This window comes from Vigna radiata, chromosome 2, assembly GCF_000741045.1.
Source record: "Vigna radiata var. radiata cultivar VC1973A chromosome 2, Vradiata_ver6, whole genome shotgun sequence".
NCBI classification, from domain to species: domain Eukaryota; kingdom Viridiplantae; phylum Streptophyta; class Magnoliopsida; order Fabales; family Fabaceae; genus Vigna; species Vigna radiata.
Genome location: NC_028352.1, coordinates 24,507,517 through 24,531,179, shown reverse-complemented (window position 1 = coordinate 24,531,179; position 23,663 = coordinate 24,507,517). Strand labels below are relative to the sequence as shown.

The window sequence follows — 23,663 nt, the reverse complement described above, 5'->3', positions numbered from 1 at the left end:
ATCATTTAATGCAAATTTTTTTTACCCATGTGCCACGTCCCTACTGCAAAATTATATTAAGTATGTGCCACGTCTCTGAAGAGTAAAACGTCACATTGCCACAAGTAAGGGATTTAACGCCGTTTGAAGAAAATTAACGGTAAGGACTTGATTAATTCAATTTTTCATGAATAGAGACTCAATTGAATCATTTGAAAATACAGCGACCTAATTGACGCAAATCAACATAAATAAGGACCACTGAACCTATTAAACCTATATTTAACAATAAGCCAAAGACCGAACATAACATCAATTCTCATACAAAAAAGGTACAGCACTTTTTTGCACCAAGACCAAAAAATGTCTCTTTCCCATATAAAATGGTTGAAAGCTCAAAATTCAAGATTTATTAAGTACACGAGTAGACACATCCATCACCTTATAATCATCTCACCAAAAGGCCAAACTATATATTCTAGACTTCACCTTCAAAGATAAAATAAGTCATATACATTCCATTCATCTTTACATATCTCACAATCACATCAAGTCAACCAAACACAAATTAATACAAATCTTAAGCTCTAATTCATACCTCTTGATAGAGAAGCAAAACATCCTCTTTCATTATCCAAAATAACTCTCACACATGCACCATGATTCCCATAGCTCAACATAAAAGAATACAATAATAATTAACATACAATGGATATCTTAACATAGAACCATTATCCATACACTCACATTTTGTTCTGCCCAGAATTTCCAGCAGGCCTTATAAGAGAGGGTTATTTTTATAAAAATAAAAATATGTATATATACATTTATAACTTTTATAAAAAAAAAATTGGTCATTTTTGTTTTTTATCTTTCTAAAGTTTGAAATCATTAACATTGACCCTATCGTCAATTTTAAGATAGATAAATTATATATGTATTTTTATTGATCTTAAAAACGTTTGATTAAAATTAAAAATAAAAGATATACAACAAAGATAGCCAACATGTTTCTTCATGTAGCATGACGTTCTTTATTGATTATTTTTTTTTTTTCAGTTTTCAATATGCAGCGTTGCAAAATTTATTACGAATATGCGTTTTTCTTACAATGTTCATTCTCACATAACAGCATATAAAGAAGAAAAATACATTATAGATGGCCATATAGACACATGAACTATATAACTTTCGAGTTTGAGGAGATGATTTTGCAGGTATTTGTGCTTTAATCGGGATGTATATCTTGCCCCACATGAAGCCAGGAATCAGCACCTTGTTGCTGCTCTCCATCAATAGTAGCATGTTTCAGTAATATGCCAAACAAAATCTTTCCCTGTTTTGATACATTTATATTAGAACAGTGATGCATCAAGAAAATCAAATATATAACTGAATTCTAGATACATAAAAAGGCCAACCTTTACCCTCCTGTAGGATGCTAAAGTTGCCAGAGGTTCGTTTGACTTTTGCACTTGTCCAGAATTTAGTGCAAGGTTGATTATCTGGCATCGATTACAGCCCCCTAGCGACTGATGAATAAATCAAATTAAATATATTATTAAACAAAAGAATTATGTTGTCTTTCATCTCATTCTTATATTTTTTGTAATTAGGATGACTAGGATTTCTCCAAGTTATTCCTTCATGAAGAACTCATAATTATAGGGAATCCGTATTAAGACTAAATTGCACATAATCCTCTCCTTTTAGGGTTAGTTTAACGTATAAGAGGTATGAGGATAACATTGTTTAAACAATTAAGGGAGTTAATGTTGAGACAAAAAGAAGGGTTATTGTGCAATGTAAAAGATATCATGGGATGTTAGAGCAATTTACTCTAGAAATATCCCTTGAGAGTTCAAGTTAATTTTTTCTAAAATATCCTGTCAAGGCCCTTTTAAGGTTAGTGCATAGATATCCAACATGCCTATAACATGCCTACAAGAATTGACAACGCTATTGTAATATTAATTAAAGATAAGACTAAATTATAATATATAATTTTATGTAATCCTAACTTTACAAACTGATTCTGTAAATTTGAGTTAGACATAAATTTCAATTTCTTAAGATGATATCAAAATCCTTTACAACCTATCCTAGCAAGGTGTTAGGTCGTGTTACCCACTTTTGGGTTTCCCTAGTTCGACATCAGATAGGCTTAAATTCTACACTTTTTTAGTTATAAAATATTGTGCTAACCAAGATCTCATCAAAGAAAAAAGAAATACAAATATGAAATACAAATAGACACATTCGCACCTAAAATATCTTAGTTTAGCATATTGCTACATTAGCAGTAAATGGAAGTTATAACATAGAAGGACAGAATCCATGAATTTGCTCAAGTAAGTACCATTAATCAATGCAAGTAGCGTAGCTCAGGTTAGTTCAAAGCGGTTATCTACCATGTCCAATTTCTCAATAATAAGAAATTTGTTCTATCATGCCATATAGAAGGTTTTTTGAACTTACACTGAAATGCTTATTTCCAATCCTGATGTATCTCCATCCATCTTCAGCATAAGGCCTACCTCCAGATACCACAAGATTGGGACGAAACCTACTTGCACTAACTTGCACCATTGCTTTTCCAGATATGCCCTTCTGTACATCTATTAACATCATTAAAGTTAGCAAACACATTTAATATTTCAAAATATTGGGGCTGAGAGACTAAAAACAATATAACTATTAGTTTGACTAGAAATGAGAACTTCAATATTAGTTTTACTGGAATAATCTGTACCGAGGGATTTCAACATTTATAGGAAACCTAATAAAATCTAGCCTCATATATGTAAAACAAATCCACTATACTAATTAATGGAAGTAAAGGAAAATAAGAAACGAAAACTATAAAAGGAAAAAATATTTGTACAACATGAAAAAGGAACAACAAATAACACATCTCTCAACTTGTGAAAGAATATTTATCATTCCTAGCATGTTAATAACACAGGAAGTCTCTTGTTCAATACATCTAACAATTGACATCCAAAAACGGATGTATGTCGTTTGTCCTTGACATAGTGTAGATCTATCTTTATGTACTTTGTCCTATCATGCATTTATATGGAATACTAAGAGTAGATTTAATTTTGCAAAGCATCTTCCTAGGGATTTTATATTTTATTAAAGTCATCAAGTCTGATGTATTACTTATGGTGTGGTACTTCCAAGGATCTTTTCATTAGATCCTTCCTTACAATGTGGTTAAGGTTTCTTCCTACCCTTAAGGTTCAAATGAATTATTTGGGTTGTATAGGTTATCCATCTACGTTGGTCCCTATCGAGACCCGGATGTCTAGTCTCAAACAGTCTAGACATACTGAACGATCATTTTTTATGATAACAAATGAGATTACGTTTTGAAGTAATATTGGCTAATCAAACGTAATCAGAAAGTACATAAGATTTCACCATCCAAGAGAATGTAAATAAAATGGATTCTCTATACATAAAACAAGCATACCTTCTATCATCTATATGATCATCTAGTGTGTCAAACGTCAAATGCACTATCTTTATGAAAGAATCTTTAGTATCTTTCTAAAACCAGTGCTATTTAAAATAAATATCCTTACATGCTTTATTTCTGGAACAAATAGTGTGAAACAGCTATGTCACACTTTCTTAAATACTGTATCACCATATAAAAGGACATATACTATTTGGGATATGTTCTGTATTTTCACCTCTTTCTTGTTTGTTATAGATACCATATAAAAAAACTACAAAAGTATCTTGGAACAAAACCAAAGACTATGACACTCTTATATCCAAGATATCAAGATGGCAAAAAGACTGACTTCAATACACATAATAAAAACTTGCAATGGTACTATATATACATTCCAATGAAGCCTATTGTTGAAAGTCATATCAACTAGAGATAAAACCAATTTAAAATATATATAAGTGGGTGTAAACCTTATCTTTCAAACCGGTTTTGTAGAGCTGAGTTAGGCCTAAAGTCCACTTCTAAACATGATATCAAAGTCAGGTTAAAGTTTATCCTACCAAGATTTGTTATTTGTTGAGTCTATTGTTCCCCTGCTATTGGGTCAGTATAGGATCACCCATTAATGTCTAGTCCCACACACAAGATGCATATCCCTCATCATGAAAGGGTTGTGTTGAAAGTCCACATCAACTAGAGATATGGTCAATTCACAGTATATATGTGACTGCAAAGCTCATCTTGCAAGCCAATTTTGTAGGGTTGAGTTAGACTTAAAATCCACTTCTTAACATAGCATCATAGCCATAGGTTTGAGCCTATCCTTGTAACATTTGTTATTTGTTAGGTTTATTGTTCCACCCGCTATCAAGCCATTACCGGACCACCCGTTAATATTTAATCCTATGCTCAAGATGTATATACCTCAGTGTGAGCGGTGTGTGTTAAAGGTCACACATCGACTAGAGATAAGGTCAATTTAGAATATATATATATATATATATATATATAAGTGGGTGCAAATCTCACCTTACAAGTCGGTTTTGTGGGATTAATTTAGGCTTAAAGTCCATTTTTGAACACCTATAAAAGATAAAGATCTCAAAGAAAAAGACAGAATCTTGCACAACAATCAGATATAAGAAAAAGGATCCTTGCAAGAAAAAAGTTATTGTCATGTCCTTCACCTATTGAAATTAAATCCTTGATTGGAGGGTCTAAATTGTACATCCTCTCTGAGTTGACTCCTTTAGTTGTTCAAATACCTTTGTAGTGAGAAGTGACAATCAAAAATAATTGGTATGCAAAGAGTGACTTTGTACACTCGTGTTTACTAGGGGTGATGTTGTGTATTCATTTTGTAATTAATAGGATTATGGTAGAACCTTTTAAAAGTTTCTTAATGGAGGATTGGATGTAGCTTAAAGTTGGAATGAACAACTACTTGTAATCTCTTTTATCTTTTGTAGAAGGTATAGATGTTTGTCTCTAGACTGACTACCAATTGTTATCGATGTCGCAAAAGCTTTTGCACAAAAAGTATTAGACTCTATTCAGCTCTTCCTCCACTCTTCTCCTCCTTCTAGAGTTAGCATGTTACTTCAATTAGTATTAGAGCTAACCTCTTGGGGTTACTTTGTTGCAAAACTTGAGGTGATATCCATAAGACGATATACCATGTTTTTGGATCATTCCACATATTGTAAAATGAAACTCTATATAATTTGTAGTGTTATTAAAACATATATTGACTAACTAATAAAATCTAACCTAGTATTTATATATTCACCAAAAAGAGCTAGTATTTATAGGCAAACAACCTGCCATCCTAGTTAAGGGAAAAGGTGATACAAACTAAGAGAACATACCACAAAAATTAACCATTGTATTGGGATAGCCCTAGGCCATGTAAACCTACACAAAAATCCCATACTTCCAAAGTGGGATCCTAGTTGCATACCATGCAATTGGATCCTTACAAAGATAAAGTGAAAAATGTAAAAGAAATCTAATCTATACAACATGAAAAGCCGAGAGAAGGAAGCAAATTAAACATTAGTCATATATATTTTGTGATATACATAGAGAAGAAAACTTAATATTTTCTAAAGAATTTTAAATGCCTTTCCACTTTGTTTACTACATTAAAATCCCTTTTGCATTATTATGAATATCAAATAATCAAACCAATCAGCAAAAAAGCAATCCATCATGCATCATGAAAGAATTTTTTATAATTGCCAAACAGTTATTAAAATCTTCCGTTACATTTTGTAATGAAATTAAAACAACAAAAGACAAGGACAGGTATATTATATCAGAAAATGGGATACCTGAGCTTAATCTTCTGTTTAGATCACACACACTTTCTTCAGAGACAAGTAAGAACTGTGCTTCATTGGCAAAATTAAGTTTGTTCTTCATATCTCTACATGTGGCTGCACCTTTGATTTTTTTTAACATAAAATCTTGATTGAATCTAGAATACCTTAACAAAGAGCAAGTTCTACCAATGGCTTCGCTAAACCATGCATTGGTCTCATTGTCATAACTATATACCTCGTACCTGTGAAAAAAAAATTAATTACAAGTATGAGAACAAAATAAAATTGACTCTGTATAAGATGTTATTAATTTCTTAAAGCTTAGAATAAACCATATTTTTCAATTACAAGACAAACTACTAAGCTTCATGAGATACCCTTATATTCAATTAATCAAAGCCAGTGTATGTACCAAACTGATGAAATCTCCCATAAGATACATAAGAATATTCAAGAGTCTGAAAGTAATGTTTCCCAACACTCTTCAGATGGTCAAGAAGCATCTTGAGCTAACTACATAAGACTGAGCTTGTTTTAAGGATAGGCCAAAGCAATCAAGGATCACAATTTAATCTTCCCTTCTTCTAACTCTTTGATCCACTTTTAAAGAGCGTCCAAAAAAGATAACAAAGATTGATAGAATAGTCACCCACCTCACTATTATGATTACTGAGGTACATTAAAAGGGCTTTAGAGACTACACACCTGTTCATGTATTTTCATATTCATATATCGCCCTTTTCCATAGGAAATAGTATTATACAAACATACATATAAAGGAGGGTTCAAATTGCCTCCAAAGTAACTTGAAGAGAGTACTCTCCATCTTGACCCTTCATTTTTTCCCCCAATCTGATAGTTCTAGAATGTAACTCATTTTTAACAACTAAATTAAGAGAAAATGAAGGGTTGACTTAGTAAGTCTCTTAAAATTACTCTGAATATAATTTGATATATATATATATATATGTGTGTGTGTGTGTGTATTTTGTCGGAGCTTTATTCTCTTAAGAAATTCACCAAATCCTAGCCTTTAACTTTGTTTTGTTTTTTACTCTTTTTTTTTGCATATAGTGCAGAAGTAAAATATAGGAATATTACTACAACCTCGTGTAAGCTCATTTGGATTAAACAACTTCAAGAATTGAAGTTTGGAAACACTTGGAAAATGAAATTATGCGATAATAATCAAGTGGCTCTATCCATATCCCCACTCTAGTGTCCTAACATACTGCAATTGCTTTTTCATTTTACCCGCAAGAAAGTTCTCTAAAAAGGTGTCTCTAAATTTGCCAATTCTAATAGTAAAATAAAAGATTAAAATTGTAGCAATTAATTTTCCAAAATTTGTATTCGTAGTAATATTTTCACAAAAGTTGTCTGACAATCAAGAGTTCAATGTATGTGTTCCAAGATTAGACCATTTATGTTGCAACTTGAGGAAGAGTCCTGGATATAGTATTTAAATGCCTACCCAAATTATTTCTAATTCATTTTCAAAATCACTTACATAGCTATTTTTTGTTCTTAGAATATACTGTCCATGTATTTAGGAACTAGAACCACCTTTTCCGCCTTGTAATCATAAAATTGTAACCAATTCAAAAGTGAATAGTAACTTACTCAACTACTCAATTTATTCTCATAATCCCAAGAACTTTCTCAAGCACAATCATATATTTGCAAAAGTATGTTCATTGACATCTTTGCAAGAGTCCGATTTAATTAGTATACAGAAAATTAATTTTGCATGTAAGATTGTATACCTCTGACCATATAATTCAATATCCTCTATAGCGTCCTCATAAACATTTGACTCAAGTGTAATTTGCAGTCTTTCTTTACAACGTGGAGATTCTACAAACAAAATTCCTTGACTAAGGTCTATTAAGGTGCTTACAAAGCCCATTTCAGGAACCTACACAAAATTCAGATCAAACAAGTCAAAACTTAACCATCATCCTCAAAAGTAAAAACTAAGTAAACAAGCAACACAATTCAAAGCGAGGGATAGACAGAGTTGGATAGAACATCATCATTAAAGATTGGTGAAGGTAACAGCACTACAAATGTTAGCTTAGTACCTAAATTCACAGAAGCATCATACAGACATGATGAATAAGTATTAACAAGTGTATAAACATTACAAGCATGGGTCGCCAAGCAAATTAGATGAATGAATATCTAAAAACTGTAGATTCAAAGTGTATATCCTTGTCATGCTTGGCCATTTACCAAGGCTAGGAATATCTATACTCAGAAGCAACCAAATTGATTAAAAGTTAAGTGTCTAACATTATAGGTTTTGACCTAGCCTCCCCACTTGCATGTGTGATGCTCTTTCATTGTTTTTAGGGTACTTGGGGTGCTGCAGCTGATTGCTGTTATTAGGGATGCTGACATAGCTAAGATTCCAAAACGACAAAGTTATGCTTAAGAACTTCCATCTTTTTGATGGAAAAAGCATCACGGGTGTTTATAGCCAATGCTTAAAAATATAGTGTGGAGAAAAATAAGAATGCATTTAGGAATTAACAAATATTTATTCAGAATTTTGCAGAATACAACAATGTATATGTTTGACCATGCAATCGAAACATAACGAATTTGAAAAGGCCTTTTTTTTTTCTTGGGGTATGTTATTCCACAATGTCTCCTTAAACTTAACTTTGTTCCATGCACTTGTGAGGTCAGAAAACACATAATTATGAAGGACCGTGTATAGTCAGGTGAATCAAAGTCAACAAGACATCATATGTTTCATCATTGGAATATTTTTATTCATCATCGAAAGAGGATTTGGGTCTTGTTCATTTAGTTTCAAAGAACATTGTTTTAGCATGCATGAATCGATATTATGGAAATTCCTTAAACACTTTGGTGAATATTGGATTATGTGTCCCTAGGTAGGAGGTTAAATATAAGCTATTTTTTTTGTTGATGGTACTGGTAAACTGATTTCCAAAAGATAAACTTGGAATATAGACCTTGATCAAACTGCTTGAGAGTTGAAATGGTCACAACAATTAGTTGAAGAAATTGATTTCTTTAGAGGATGGAGCATACTGAGGTTGGCCACAGTTTTCTTCCAAGAAAGACTCCACATTTCACGCAAGGATGGGACGGCAGCTTTATGACATTTTGACTGAGTTTAGTTGTAACCATGTTATTAGGTTAGTTCTAAATGCATCAGGATTTTAAATTATATAAATTGTATTTGTCTTTGATCAACATATACAGGACACCTGGGAAAAAATCAGTTCACCCAATATACAATTTTCTTTCCTCGGTACAATGGTGGTCCTAGACATTTTGGGTAGACGAAGTACAAGGACACACACGAGATAATCTCAAATATTTATATTTACAAGTGTTTCCTACACATTTTTTAATGCTAATACCCTCCGAGAATATTTTGTCTATATTATTAAATAACAATACTGAAATTCAATCCCTCTTATAAATAAAGAACCACAATGACAGGTTGCAACTAAAAAGGAAATCACAAAAATTTACCTGATTTGATTTCAACATCACAAAGATTGATTTACCAAAATACAGAATATTTAATACTAGCCTAATAAATCAGAATATTTAAATCAATAAAATAAAATAGACTTTAATTTGTGAATTCCAAAAAACACAACTAAATAATTTTCACTCTATTTATGTATATGATCATATCAAATATTCAGATTTTCATTGATCTATAATAAAATTAAGAGTTTGAATTCAAAACATTCCTGAAGTCGTAAATATCTATCAACCCTTCGTTTTGGTTCCTTTTAATTGTTGTTAATGGTGTAAACTAACTCCCATGAGAAAAGAGTCTCATTGTTGTGAATTCAGTTACACTCTTTCTAAAAAATCAAACAAATTGAAGCACCAAACCAAAACTAAAAAAAGAAAAAATGCAGTTCCCGAAGTGTGCACCCTGCATCCACAGACTATCTAAATTTTAGATCTTGTCTGCAATAAAAAAGATTACCTTTTTCTGGGTAAGTATTTCACCAGTTGGGCTTTTAAGAACCCACTGGCGATCATAGGTGAGGCCTGCATAAAATTCAAAGATATTGTTGTCAAAAGCTATACGAAATTGTTGTAGATTGTAAAAATGAAATCAGAAACTATTAAAGTAGTTTTACTCCATAAATGGAATATTGTACTCTTTGTTTTATATTTAGTTGGTTACTACCTCTACTAAGTGTTGAGGATCAGGTTATAATATTCTGAATCATATTGTAATAAATCAAATTTATAGGCATAAATATCTCATTTAGGAGAAATAAAACATGCTCTTATCATGTGTAATGAATGCAATTAGACTATATTTTTATAATAAAAAAGTAAGGACCCCATCAATATAATGCATCAATATACTGACTAGGTTAGGACCCCATCATATCAATCATCTGCAGCATTCTCAATAAGCCCATATAGTCAAGCACCGTAGTGTATTCTAACTCCTAGAGAAAGAGTTGGTTTTTTTGAATAAGGTTGTAAATGTACTTGCTTTGAGTCATAAAAAGAGATCTACTAGGTAACTGCTTGATTTCAATGCCCACGAAATAGTCCAAGTGGCCAAGTGATTTGAGAGAGAGTAGAATTAAGATGCGTTGTAACTTGCTGAATGATGACAATGAACGGCCAATAATAAAGATATCATTCACATACACTAGAATAAAAATTGTGTGAGAATGAGGTCTCTAGACAAACAAAGAAGGACCACATTTGCATGCTATAAGCCCAAACTGAAGGAGGGTAGATTTGAGTCAACCAAACCAGTCCAAGGTGCCTGTTGAAGTCCATAAATAGCCTTGTTGAGCTTCTATACAAGAAATTTGTTAGAATTTTCAAAACCAGGAGGTTGCACCATGTAAATTGTCTCTTATAAAAGACCACTAAGAAAAGTGTTAAGAAATGAACTTTAAACCCAACTCAACTCTACAAAATCAGCATATAAGGTGAGATTTGCACCCACTTATATACTGTAAATTGGTCTTACCTTTAGTCGATTCGGAACTTCCAACATACTTCCTTCATACTGAGATATATATATCTCGAGTATGAGACTGGACATTAATGGGTGGTCTGATAGCAACCCAATAAAGGATAGAACAATAGACCTAACAAACAAAAAATTTCGCTAAGATAGACTCTAACCCATGACTCTAATACCAAGTTGAGAAATGAACTTTAAACCTAACCCAATCTTACAAAACTTGCTTGTAAAGTAAGGTTTGGACTTACTTATATATTGTAAGTTGGACTTATCTCTAGCCGATGCAGGACATCCAATAAAAAGTAATGTTAACATCCAATTGAAATAATTCCCATTAGAGGTAAGGGCAATAGTGATAATAAGGAAAATAGTGACAGTTCTAACAAAACAAGAAGAATTTTGTAGATATCAGTGTTTATGTATAGCACAATAGGCTTGGCCACCCAAATAATCGTGTTCTACAAATTGTTCTGAAACATTGCAAACTTTTGTTACCAAATAAAGTTTATTAGTGTAAATCTCTCCTTTGAAACCTTTGTCATATGGAGATTCTAATCTCATTCATTTGTTCTGTTGCATGTTCTGACAATAATTTCAATAATATTTTATTGTTGAGTGTTATTTTTCGTATCTGTTTACCAAAATCCTTCAATTTCAACAGTTTCTGGTTGTTCTTTCTCTAACTTTCTTATTCTTGAAATTGACAAAATTGTAAGCCTTGTAAAATCAGGAAAAAATTACCATTGCTGCTAAGAGGCCAACTCCTTGCACTGAAACCTCCGCAAGATTTTATTGGATATATTGTAATTGATTTGAGATAATAACCAGTATCCACAAAACCATTCTCTAGACCTGCAGGTGATCAACTGAGTACATGTCCATCTAAAACAGTAAAAGTATAATTATACTGTGAAGATAATGTGCTACAAGGCTTTTAACAACAGATTTTTAACATAATCCTGGATTATTATCTGACAACAGCAATACAATAATTAATAAGTTAATTGATGATTAACAAATACATATAAAAAATTTGAATTTGATATACGGTTCCAGATGTTGAAATTTTGTAAGGAAGGTTATTGTCCCCTTCAGTATCTCTTTCTTGAATGCAAATTCAAGTAGGATTTTCTAGAGGAAATTATATAAAGATTCATTTTTCCCAAGGAAGTATATGAAGCAATTGAGACATAAGCTTTTTATATGCAAAATCTAGTCTTTTCCCAATAGACAGGTATGCTACATAAATCAAATGACACCATTGTATCTATCCATAACTAATTCTTCAAAAAAGTGATTTAATTTGGAACTCCTTTAGATGAATATTTCACAGACTACCTCTACCTCTAGTTATCCATTCATTTCTAGTATGGCATCATTTCTAGTTTTAATATCAGGCCATTCACATGTCTAGTCCTGTAACCTTCATACTCCATTCGAGATGTCCATTCCTTGGTAGCAGTTATCTTAAGAAACCCCATATTAGTTAGAAATAAGGCAATACTAGTTATATAAGGCTTGAACCCCAACCTCTCTTAACTACCTTTTTGGAATTGAGTTAGGCCTAGTCCAGTTTCTAACCGGCTGCATTAAGTATTGTGCATGCAAAAAATAGTTGGTCTACATGCTGTAGGGTCCAAAATCAATGTCTTGCACGCAGATGGACCCTAATTCCCAACACCATACAACTTGTTTCTTGAGCAAAATATTCAACCTGAAAGTTTTCCAGAAGTTGAAACAGCTTTGTAGCAAATAGTGGTCTATTTCTTGATATTTGGCTTCCTTTTTTTTTTTACCTCTAATAGGGTGCTTTTCCAATGATGTGTAACATTCTAATAATGATCTGGGTCTGTTTGATAAGTTCCAATGGGTCTGATCTGATTTTGGAAACTCATCTATTTGGAGCCACTTGGTGTTCTTCCTTCTAATTGCCTGTTTCCTAGGGTGCTCCTTCTTGTGGTAATCTTCTGTGCCTGTTTTCTAGTGCCTGTCTTTGGCACTTGCAATTGTCTTTGATTTTCAATGGATTCAACAATAGGAATGTTGGAGAAGATAACAAAATTCATGGAATCATGATGACCACTGTTGGACCCAGCCAGAAGATTTAGGTGACTACTACCCATAAAAGAAAAAGCAGGCAACCCAGTACATAAGGCTCCCACCAAGTGAGGTTCGGGGAGGGTAGATGTATGCAGCCTTACCCCCAAAAGCAGACAGGTTATTTCGTCGATTTGAGCCCATGACCTCCAAACACAAGGCAAATATTTACCATTGTGCCAAGCCTTGCCCTCGCATAAAAGAAAAATAATCAACAGCATAAAATCTTTGATGTCAGTTAAACAGACTTCCTAAAGATATTATTAGAAGATCCACATAAATATTTACTATCGAAAATCTCTTACTGAAAATTGTGAAGTAAGCATACTAAGTAGCTGCATTAAAGTATGCACTATATTCATGTACACAAATCTGCTTGTGCCTTTTCATGTGGGAAGGAGAATAGCCAAAGTACAAATGCAATAAAAGTGCAAGTCCTTGTCATTTAACGAACATAACCAACAGGATGTGAATTCATCAACTATGGAGAATAAATTAATTTGGAAAAGGATGTTGACCTTTCATTTGATTTCCATGGTCAATGTGATTTTGAGGTGACACAAAGGAACTTCCAACAAAATCAACAAATTTCTGAAAAACAGAAGATAAACGGTATAACAAAATTAGTTTTCTCAAATGGGTAACCAAAATCATGAGAAATGAACTTAATCCAACATCAGGAAAATATGAAATTTGTAATAACATAGTCTTCGATTTCCTATCAAAAAAATGAACCTTATCCAAAATCAACATGTTGCCCCCTTTTCCATAGTAAGTATAGGTGTTTCTTTTTAAAGTATAGGTTTTACTCATGAATACAACAAAAAATGAATCCAGAACCAGATGGGGGTCAATGTTTCCAAAGGTTGAAAAAAATTTCAAAATGGTCTAGAGATTCCCAACCTTGGCATCCTCATATGTTGACATGTAGCCAAAGGATACTCTTACAGCACCAACAGGTTTACCATTGATAATATCGTGATCATCCCAACAAACGTGGCCAGCCTAAATACAAAAAAATTGTCATATGTCATATTATTACTTTATAAATGAAAATAAGAATGCTACAACATCACCATACATTCGAGAATACTAACTAGGTTAGCACTATTGAATTATAGTATACACTCATTACACCGATATTGATTGTTATTGAGTAAAAGAATATGTAGAAATACCTCAGTATTTGAAATAAGATCCAAATGAGACAAGCCAAGGTATTTTGCACATGCACCTGGATTGCAGAAGCATCCTGTCTAAACAGATAGCCAGTGAAGATAAATAAATCAGAATTCAAACAGTATCTTCCTTAATATAAAAGAATGGCAAAAATACAAATAAACAAATAGTTTATTACCATGATTACATGGATTTATAAAAAGAAAACATTAACAAGGAGAAAACCATAATTTATACCCTTAGCTGAATATTTGAAAGTGACGCCAGCTTTTCCACTTCACGATATCCATACCAAGAGCCATCTGGCCGTTTCAAGTTGAATGAAATTATCGGTCCCATTTCATGCTGCAATTTCTGGGTGAAAATAAAGAAGTATTAATTGGTTTCATGTTACCAAAGATGGATGTAGAGAATGGAATTATCGGTTCCGTGTTGAATGAAATTATTGGTCCTATTTCATGATGCAATTTCTGGGTGAAAAATAAAAAAGTATTAATTGGTTCCATGCATTGTATGTCTAAGGCAATGAATGCTTTTTTATTTAGAAAACAATAACCAAAGTAAGTATATTCCTACGTTGCTTTGCAGTGTTGTCCTGACTACCAGATGAAAAGGCATATCAAATAATATATGCAGTAAGGAGAAAAAACATCTCAATGTTCAACAGGAGGAACGACTTGCAGAAGAGGCTACATGCGAACATGCTTGTAGAATAATATGCTTCCTGAGGTTGTCACAATATGGACATGATATGTCAACTAATCCAAGAAGAAAATTGCAGTTGCTCAACCCATTACTTGAAGTGAATATCACAACTTGGTGCTTCCAGAACTAAAACATCATGGAATCCAATAATACTTTTCCAATTCCCTATGACAACTTGAGCACTATAGCTCTAACGCCTAATCGACTATTACATGTTCTTCTTACACAATACTGGATACTATATCTCTCTTTTGTTAAAGTGTGGGTCATCAACAAGAACATGCAAGTGGTTCATATTCCCACATTTGATTAGATAGTGATGTTCTCACTAAAGCCTTATTTATTGCTCTAAGGTCCAAGCTCAAAGTGGCTATTGAAGATCCTACATCAACTAGAGATAAAATCAATTTGCAGTTTATAAGTGGAGAAAATCATCACCTCACAAATCGGTTTTGTGAGGATGAGTTAGCATTAAACTCACTTCTTAATGGTTGATTCTTCCCTTCTCATGAGCTAGAGGAGTATTAAAGTAGAGATGTACTCTAAAAACTCATTAGTGTTCTGACTCTCTATTAGTGTTCTGACTCTTTATCGGTTAGTTAGTTCTCTGATGTTTATTTGTACAACTATATCTAATTGAAACTATAATCTCTGTAAGGTTGTTTTTCATTCTTCAAAATACAAAACACTTTGTAAAATCTCTCTAAATTCTAGTAAAACTATTAAAGCACAAATAACTAAAAATAAACCCTGCATATAAAAAAGCAAATAGGACAAGAAATTGTGCACAAACTAACCTTTGAATTGTGATGTCCGTAGAGGATGCAAACACTAGATCCATTGCCATGCCTCATGGCCAAAAGCATTTTCCTTGTATAAAAGGCAAGAGATGCTACATGTCTACAAGGCAACAAATTTGCATGCTTTATAAAATAAAATAAAAAATCAAAGGATAACGTTGAAATCACTTAAAGCAAAAATATATTATAATAAATTTCAACTAGAACGTGTGTTGAGATTCAACATCAACTAGAGACATGTTACCAATATAGTTCCCACAAGGCTTAGGCAATCCTCACTTTAGAAATTAGTTTTGTATGGTTGACTTAGACCATAAACCCAAATTCAAAAACTTTGTAACACATTATAATGAACTATACAAATTTAATACCCAATCATCATGAGCCTTTGCTCCCTCCTTTTCACCTTCCTTACCACACTCAATAATATCAACAATCCCCAATCTGCATCCATGGGTTATCACAATGTAAAGCACAAGGACCTGGCAAAAAGAAAAAGAAAGATCCCCTTCCATTACAAAAATTTAACTATGGGAAGTCTTGTTGACTAGATAAAACCTTCCACTGTACAAAATGACTTACATGTGATGACTATATAAACTGTACAAACTAACTTGTTTCTACTAACATCCTCCCTCAAACTCAAGGAGAAGATTTTTCAGAAGAAAAATTCTTTAATTGACTTTGCTCCAAAGAAACATAAAACGAATTGAAGATAGAGGCTTGGTTAGAATATCTGCCCATTGATCAAGAGCTAGAATATGACAAATACATAGTTGATTGGCCACAACCTTCTCTCCAACAAAGAAAACATCAATCTACATGTGCTTAGCACAATTATGAAATACTGAATTGTGAGCAATAGTGATAGGCAATGGTTAGTTTACAAAAGGAGGGAAAATAATTAAATAGCCTAACTGTTTTAACAGTTCGGATAGGGGCGGGAAAGAGTTTGTATAAATAGTCTCTGTTGAGTAGTTGTAGGGACTTTGGATACATTTGGTGTATAGACAGGTTCTTTGAACCTTGTGAGGGAGGTTATGCTCCCAGTCCATTCATTGTACAGTGTCTATTCTTTGTGAAATAAGAGAATTCTTTCATTCCTCTTTGCTTATCTGTTGTGTGAGAGTGTGTTTGATTAGGTTTCATACTTAGAAAGCTAACAAATAGACACAACACTTTGATTGTCACATAAAAGAATTAGTAGTGAAAGAAATTTGTAATTCAGTAAGCAATGTAGTAATTCATGATAGCTTAGCAGAGGTTTGTGCTAAACTTTTGTACTCTGCTTCAATACTAGAACGAGCAATAACTTGTTGCTTCCGAGACCAAGATATCAAATTAGGACCAAGAAAGGTTGTTGCTCATGAAGTAGATCTTCTATCATCAACATCTGATGCCCAAACAATATCACAAAATGATTTTAAAGGCAAAGGGTGATCAACACAAGTGAAACAGATTGAAGATGTTATCCATGAAACAAAGTTCCAATAAGATATCATTATATACGTTTTACCACAGCACAATGAGAATCAAGTGGTTAACTCAGTTTATATCAAACCACTTACAAATATCTAGTCCCGCAGTCGAGATGTTCAATCCTTAACATAAGAGGGTGATTGGAAATTTCACATTGACAAGAGACATGACCAAATTATAATATATAAGTGGGTGTAAATTTCTTCTTACAAGTCGATTTTGTGAGGTTAAATTAGGTTTAAAATACACTTTCGAAAATAAACTAACATTCCATTTTATCTTTAAAGAACCCAAGTAAAAATACATAAATTTCTTAAAAAATTGAGCAATGAAAAAAAGTCATTGATGTCCCTTTAACCAGCTAAAACATTTGGATTACACTCCACAGAATTGCAATACAACAACTGTAATAACAATGTGATACTGCTACAGAATCCCTATCACATGCTTAGAATAACTAATTTATACTTATGTCTATTTTTTTTCTTTCCTTGTTCAGATGCTGAAATTTGAAAAGTATAAGCAGCAAGTTAAATCAGTCATATGATAAAAAAGACTAATATAATATATAACAAGAACTTCAAATGGTAAATAATATTGATTATAAATTCATGTCATAAGCTGGATATTTTATATATTTATACAACTTTATATACCTTGATATTGCTGATACAGTTAGAGAAGACAGGATTTTGAAGCCATGGCGGATAGATACTATGCTCAAGAATGAAACAGTTCCATCCTCAAACATTTCCTCGATGCCTTCCCTTCTTTTAACAAAATCAATATCAGCAATGGATGCGTTAACCGTTCCTGTGATGGGGTCCTATAAATCAAATAACCATGTATAAACTGCAATGAAGCAAGTAAATTCTAAGCCACAAACCTCCACTAAAGTAAGTCTTCTTCAGTAGTGAGGCAGCATCTGCAATGTAAAAGAATAAAATAGTCAACAACAGAAAAACTTCTAGAGTCAAATTAATAGCCATGAGACACAAGTTTCACGCTCAAGGGAAACAAGGCACAGCATCAACAGAATTCACCCAGAATAGCATACAGTGAACCAATCAAGCATTTTCATCCTGAGATATAGATACCAGCATAGATGAATGTCTTGTACTTAAAGTCAATGGATTGATGAATGAATGAATAAAAGAATGAAATATAGTTCTAGCCAAGGTTAATATATCAAATCATAAAGACTATATACTTTGTAGATAATTCAATTAGTGTTGAATGTTTGTGAGGTAGTTAGTGAGCTGTTAACTAACTGCTTGTAAAAGTACTATAAATAGTAATGATGTATTGTGATACATATGACTGAGAAATAAATTTCAGATTTAGTACCCATATCTCTTGTTTCCTTTTTCTTCTCTAGTTTGAGTGTGTTTAGTGAAGATTCAAGCTTCATAGAAAGATGATAGAAGTGTTGTCTACTGTTAATCTGAATTAAGGGGGAATATTGTAAATAACTCAATTACTGTTGTATGTTAGTTAGGTAGTAAGTGAGTTGTTAATTAACTGCTTGAGAACTCAATGTCAGAAATGAAGATTAGAAGAGAAGAGCAGATGAATATGCTAGTAGACAGCAAGTCAGCTCTTAGCTTGGCTAAACATCCTATTACTAATGGAAGGAGCAAGCATATACAGACAAAATTTCACTTACTAAGGAATCAAGTCAGTAAAGGGAAGTTGGAGGTAAAACACTGTAGTACTAATGAACTGATGTCTGATATTTTAGCAAAGCCTCTAAAGGCTGACCAATTCAAGCTGATTAGAGAGAAGACGGGATTATTGTCTACTGCAAATATGAATTAAGGGGGAGTGTCGTAAATAATTTAGTTAGTGTTGTATGTTAGTTAGGTAGTTAGTGGGCTGTTAACTGACTGCTCCTAATAAGTGAGAAATAAATTCCATATTGAATACCCGTATCTCTTGCCCTGTTTCCTGTTTGTTCTAAGTTTTGTGAGTTGCTCAGTTGTATTCTAACAGTATAAAATTAGACTATATAATCATTGCTCACAACACAACCAGTAGCTTACCATTTCGAACAATGAGAGCTCCAAGCCCAGTTGGATAGCCAAAAAGCTAACAGAAACACGGAAAGAAAAAACTTTAGCTTTCAAAGTAGTCCTTCGTAAAACAAAATTAAAATATATACTCTTTTACCTTGTAAAATGAGACAGCAACAAAATCTGCAGGATACTTAGATAAATCAGGTGGCATCGTAGCACATCCCTTGGCAGCATCAATTAAGACCATCCATTGCCCATTTCTTGTGAAAAGAAATATACAAATAAGCAAACATACAATCATATATGCTTCACGCTTTAGAGAGTTTCAGAAGATAAATAAAATGTTCTCTCTCTCCATAGATATAGACAAACATTGCACAAAATAAAAAAGAGAGAGTGGCTTAAAGAAAACAACAGCCCATTGTTTGTTTTTTACAGGAAAAGAAAAAAGTAAGCAAATAAGCAAATATCTACACTTCAAAGAATTTTCAAAGACAAATAAAGCTCTTCATGTTATTAATTTTTTGTATTTGTTTGTAGGGTGGAATAGTTCTGTATAATGGATCCCCTTGTACTATTTAGATCAAGCATTTGAATCATAATTTCTTCCATACTTTTAATCTCTGCCCTAACCTTTTCAAGTGTTTCTCTGCACAAGAAATATATATAAACATTTTAAATGAAAGCTATAAACATGAGGTGACAGCTCTGTTAGTTATAAATCCAATGATGAAGGTTATATCCTGATACATAGAGACCGTTTACAAACAGCTTAGAAAACAGAAAATAAAGAAATTGACATTTGCTTATATTCTCCTACACCAAACATCTATGCTTCAAAGAATTTCCAAAAAGAAATAAAGCTCTCTCAGAGTGACTTAAAAAAGACAAAGTAATTCATCTATATATAGTCTACTTTTGTCATTGGGGTATCCATCATATTGAAAAGAACAAGACAAAGTGAAAGAAAAAGCAAGTAAATTAATATATGAAGTATACATGTTGGTACAACTAATACTTTGTTTTAGAGTGGTGTTTTTGGTAGATCTAGAGAGATCGTCATGCTGCTACATGTTTCTTTTTTTACCCTTTTATTCTTGATAGTTTATGAGGATTTCTTATCATCTTGCTTCTGTACCTCTGTTTTCCCTCTTAATACATTTGCTTATAAAAGAAATAGAGTACTAAAATTAAAGTTCCTGCATACAGGATTAGTCTCATTGATGTGTCCTTATATTCTAAAAAACAGTAAAAATGAACCAAGAAATCATGATTATTATAACTCAGAAGTGTTCAGAGATGTCTCAAAAGTAAATGTAGCTGTAAATATATGCATGCTGTAACAAGTAAAAATACAAAAAGGACAAATGAAACACATAGAAGAATATGAATATGTAATGGCTAATGGGCCAGGTGGCAGTAGATGCGCATAATCACAGAAAGAGTATAAATGGGAGAATCAAAACAGTCAATCCACATCTTAAAGATTACATGCGGGCGTCAATCCAAGTCTCAAGGATTACATATGGGCAGGGTCTAATATATAGCTATTCTGTTACGGAGAAAGGAAAAGAATCTGATTCAAACCCTTCCTTTCTGCTTTTTTTTGGCAATTCAACAATTTCTGGTTTTCAGTCCTTTCTCTTTGTATGCTACTCTAGTAGCTTTCTTCCATACTTGAGATAATATACACACAGATTTCATCCTTTGTTTTAAATTACTGCTTCTCTTGAGGGATTGGGTTTTAAACGTAACACATGCACACGAAAATCCCAAGTCACACTGCAGCTCTACTATTTAGGAATTTAGCATATACAATAAGTGTAAAAACAAAACTTGCATACATGATTTCACATTTGAATGCTATAGTTTATTTAATTATTGTCTATCATATACTATTTTCAACAAAAACAATATTTTACCTTTCGAAAAGAAAACATAAAGAATATTTTAAATGAGGACAATCAAGAAAATAATAAATTGCACAGCATAATCAGTTTGACATACAAGTCATTTGATAGACAGAGTCTGCATTATCAAATAGATATGCATAACTAAGTCTTTATTATGTTATTTGGACAAAATATTCAATGTCATATTGAAGGAGTCAATAAGAGAGAATGACGTATATTACTTGCAAACTGAAGAAATTCCCAAAATCTTGCTTGAGTCTTCCTTGATAATGTTCACCAAGTCTAGACCAAATCTTAATCCAGAGAAATTGCACTCCGAGGGAAAGGCAAACAAATTATACACATCACCTGCATTGAAGAAACAAATATAATAAGTCATCTAAAGCCCAGCAACATATCCATGACCTAAAGAGTTACCTGTTGGCTCTCCTTCTAGTGATTCAGCGACATTTCTCCTTTGAACCTGGTGTAGTGACATCTTTGATGAAAGTGTTTCTCCTGTCATTCCAGGATGTATATCTTCGTCAATATCTACTGCAATGGCCTGTGCTCCATGACCAAGAGCATATCTATACTAGTTAAGGGGGTACACAGAACGGTGTTATTAGTCATCTAATGTAGCAGAGCAGTCACAGTGGAAAATATTAAAAACATATCCACATCTATCAGAAAGTAACAGGAATTTTGTACCACAGCAGTTTTATTGAAAGAGAAAATTATTTTCAATAACAGACAGAATGAAAAAATAAGGCATTCTCTGAAGACAAACTTGATAAAGTAAAAAAAAAAAAAAAAATCACTGAAAATATTATATAAAATAGTTAAGTCTTCGAATCTTGTTAAACAGAAAAATGGTTTGAAAAGAAATGGAATTAAAGTCACATCAGGAGCAAAAGAAATATCTTAATGACTTCAAGACATCTAATGCCAAGATTCATCCCATTTTACTAAACTTAAACAAAGGTATTGTTTCATCAGTACAGTGATATATTGAACAGTAACTATCATGATAAACTCATCCTTTTTCCTTACAACAGCTCAGCGACAGGAAAGTGAACACTAGAATATCATGATGTCTTCTACCTCCATGTTGTTGAGCATTGCTAACCTTCGGTATCCAGAAGTTGGCCAAAGGAAATTATTATAAAATTGAACAATGTATCATTTTTTAATTGCGTAGGATACTCTCTTATCCCAAGAACACTATTATGATTCTCCATTGTATACATAAAACTACTGCTATAATTCCATGGAAAAGCCTCTCCAACCAGCTTCAGCGCTGCTGTGGCCCCAGAGGTAAATATACAAGTGTATTCTTTAGGTGATGCATTACAGTAGTCAAGGACCTGCATGATTGATAGTTCAATAATACGTTCAAATGTAGAAAAATTTCCAGAACATATATGAAAAAGCACAAAAAAGAAACACCAATAGCAACTTCCTGGTGAACAACTACTAGTTGGACACACCTATTTGGGTGACCCAACATGGTCCACTGCAGTCAACCAAAGCAAGACAAAGTAAACCCAGGAAAACTGATTACGTTCAGTTTGCCATTGAACTTTATTACTCTCTCCCTTATCATCTCCAGAAATAGATTAACAAATTCTTGCACAAAATATTAACATCTACTTTTCACTACAAAAGATACATCATCATCCCGAATCAAATCACAAAATTATCATAATTTAGTTGCAAAGACGTTTAACATGCTAAATAATTATAAAATTACATATACCTGCAGGCGGGCATTCTTCACAATGTCAAGAGTTGCAGAACTGGAGTCACTTTGGCTATCTAGTATCGATGTTAAGGAAATTCACTTCATAAAGTCGGTGTCAACCACCACTTACGCAAATTCACCCTGCAGTCAGTCTTAAGAATATTGAACAATAAAGATTGTTAAACATGTTAGGATACGAGGATTTCCATATACGTTATTGGTGAGATCGTTGAAAACTGATTCCATTTGCAGGTCAGAGTATAGAGTTGCCCCAGCATGGTCCAAGTAGACAAGATCTGTAAAAGCAGGAAAACCAAAAATAAACAGAAAAAAAAAAAAAAAAACAGAAGAAAATTGATAATCCATTCGCAAGTGGAAATAGATATTATTTTATCATGGTGATAGCGTTTTGAAACTGGATAATCAATGGGGAAGTATGAGCATGACCTTGAAATTGTAATCTCTTGAATTCAGTAGCTCGAATTTGATCAATGGATTTGGGGCCGTTAGGATAGCCATAATGTTCACCAAAATCTCTGAGGAATTCTTCTTTGGCACCGTCGCCCATGTGTGAAGCCATGACTCGAGTAGAATGCTAGTGTTACACGGAACCGGAAAAAGAATCCCGACGAAGCTCCAAAGGCAAATAAACTAAAGGCTATCGCGAACAAGATGGAAAGCGATTACCCAAACGCTTCTTCCATGAGCTAACCAGCCAACACATGGACAATATATATATATATATATATATATATATATATATATATATATATATAAATATGCCACGTGCGCCGTTTTTGGTACATCATGTAATAAAACGTTTTTATTCCTGCAACCCATGTGATAAGTACTGCTTGCACTATTATAACTTTTAACATTATCGTAACACGTCAGCTTTATGGTGATTTGTTGATTATTTATTCTATAAATTCTTTAAAATAAGTCTTTTGAATAAAAATTTAAAAATAAGACTTTTAGAAT

General features: G+C 32.9%; 1 protein-coding gene and 1 long non-coding RNA gene across 9 annotated transcripts; both read right to left on the bottom strand.

Annotated features, from left to right (window-relative positions):
• Positions 1 to 1,023: 1,023 nt before the first annotated feature.
• Positions 1,024 to 23,399, bottom strand: LOC106756103 (molybdenum cofactor sulfurase). Of its 8 annotated transcripts, none has more exons than XM_014638368.2 (22): positions 23,130 to 23,399; positions 22,880 to 22,978; positions 22,698 to 22,756; positions 22,145 to 22,305; positions 21,377 to 21,528; positions 21,181 to 21,307; positions 19,201 to 19,306; positions 19,074 to 19,119; positions 17,918 to 17,956; positions 17,688 to 17,844; positions 15,550 to 15,652; positions 14,285 to 14,401; positions 14,047 to 14,124; positions 13,772 to 13,873; positions 13,387 to 13,459; positions 11,513 to 11,623; positions 9,758 to 9,822; positions 7,536 to 7,687; positions 5,779 to 6,011; positions 2,458 to 2,597; positions 1,401 to 1,511; positions 1,024 to 1,315 (listed from the first exon to the last, which is right to left on the bottom strand). In XM_014638368.2, the coding sequence occupies exons 1-22, from the start codon at positions 23,260 to 23,262 to the stop codon at positions 1,208 to 1,210; spliced, it is 2,472 nt and encodes an 823-aa protein (XP_014493854.1). In that variant the 5' UTR covers positions 23,263 to 23,399; the 3' UTR covers positions 1,024 to 1,207. The 8 variants fall into 8 exon arrangements, 4 of the variants coding, with proteins under 4 accessions (XP_014493854.1, XP_014493855.1, XP_022634624.1 ...); XM_014638369.2 differs by having other exon boundaries at positions 1,407 to 1,511; XM_022778903.1 differs by lacking the exon at positions 11,513 to 11,623.
• LOC111241311 lies at positions 10,584 to 11,506 on the bottom strand. Its single transcript, XR_002667295.1, has 3 exons — positions 11,020 to 11,506; positions 10,775 to 10,895; positions 10,584 to 10,594 (listed from the first exon to the last, which is right to left on the bottom strand). It is a non-coding gene; the product is annotated as an uncharacterized LOC111241311 (long non-coding RNA).
• Positions 23,400 to 23,663: the final 264 nt, after the last annotated feature.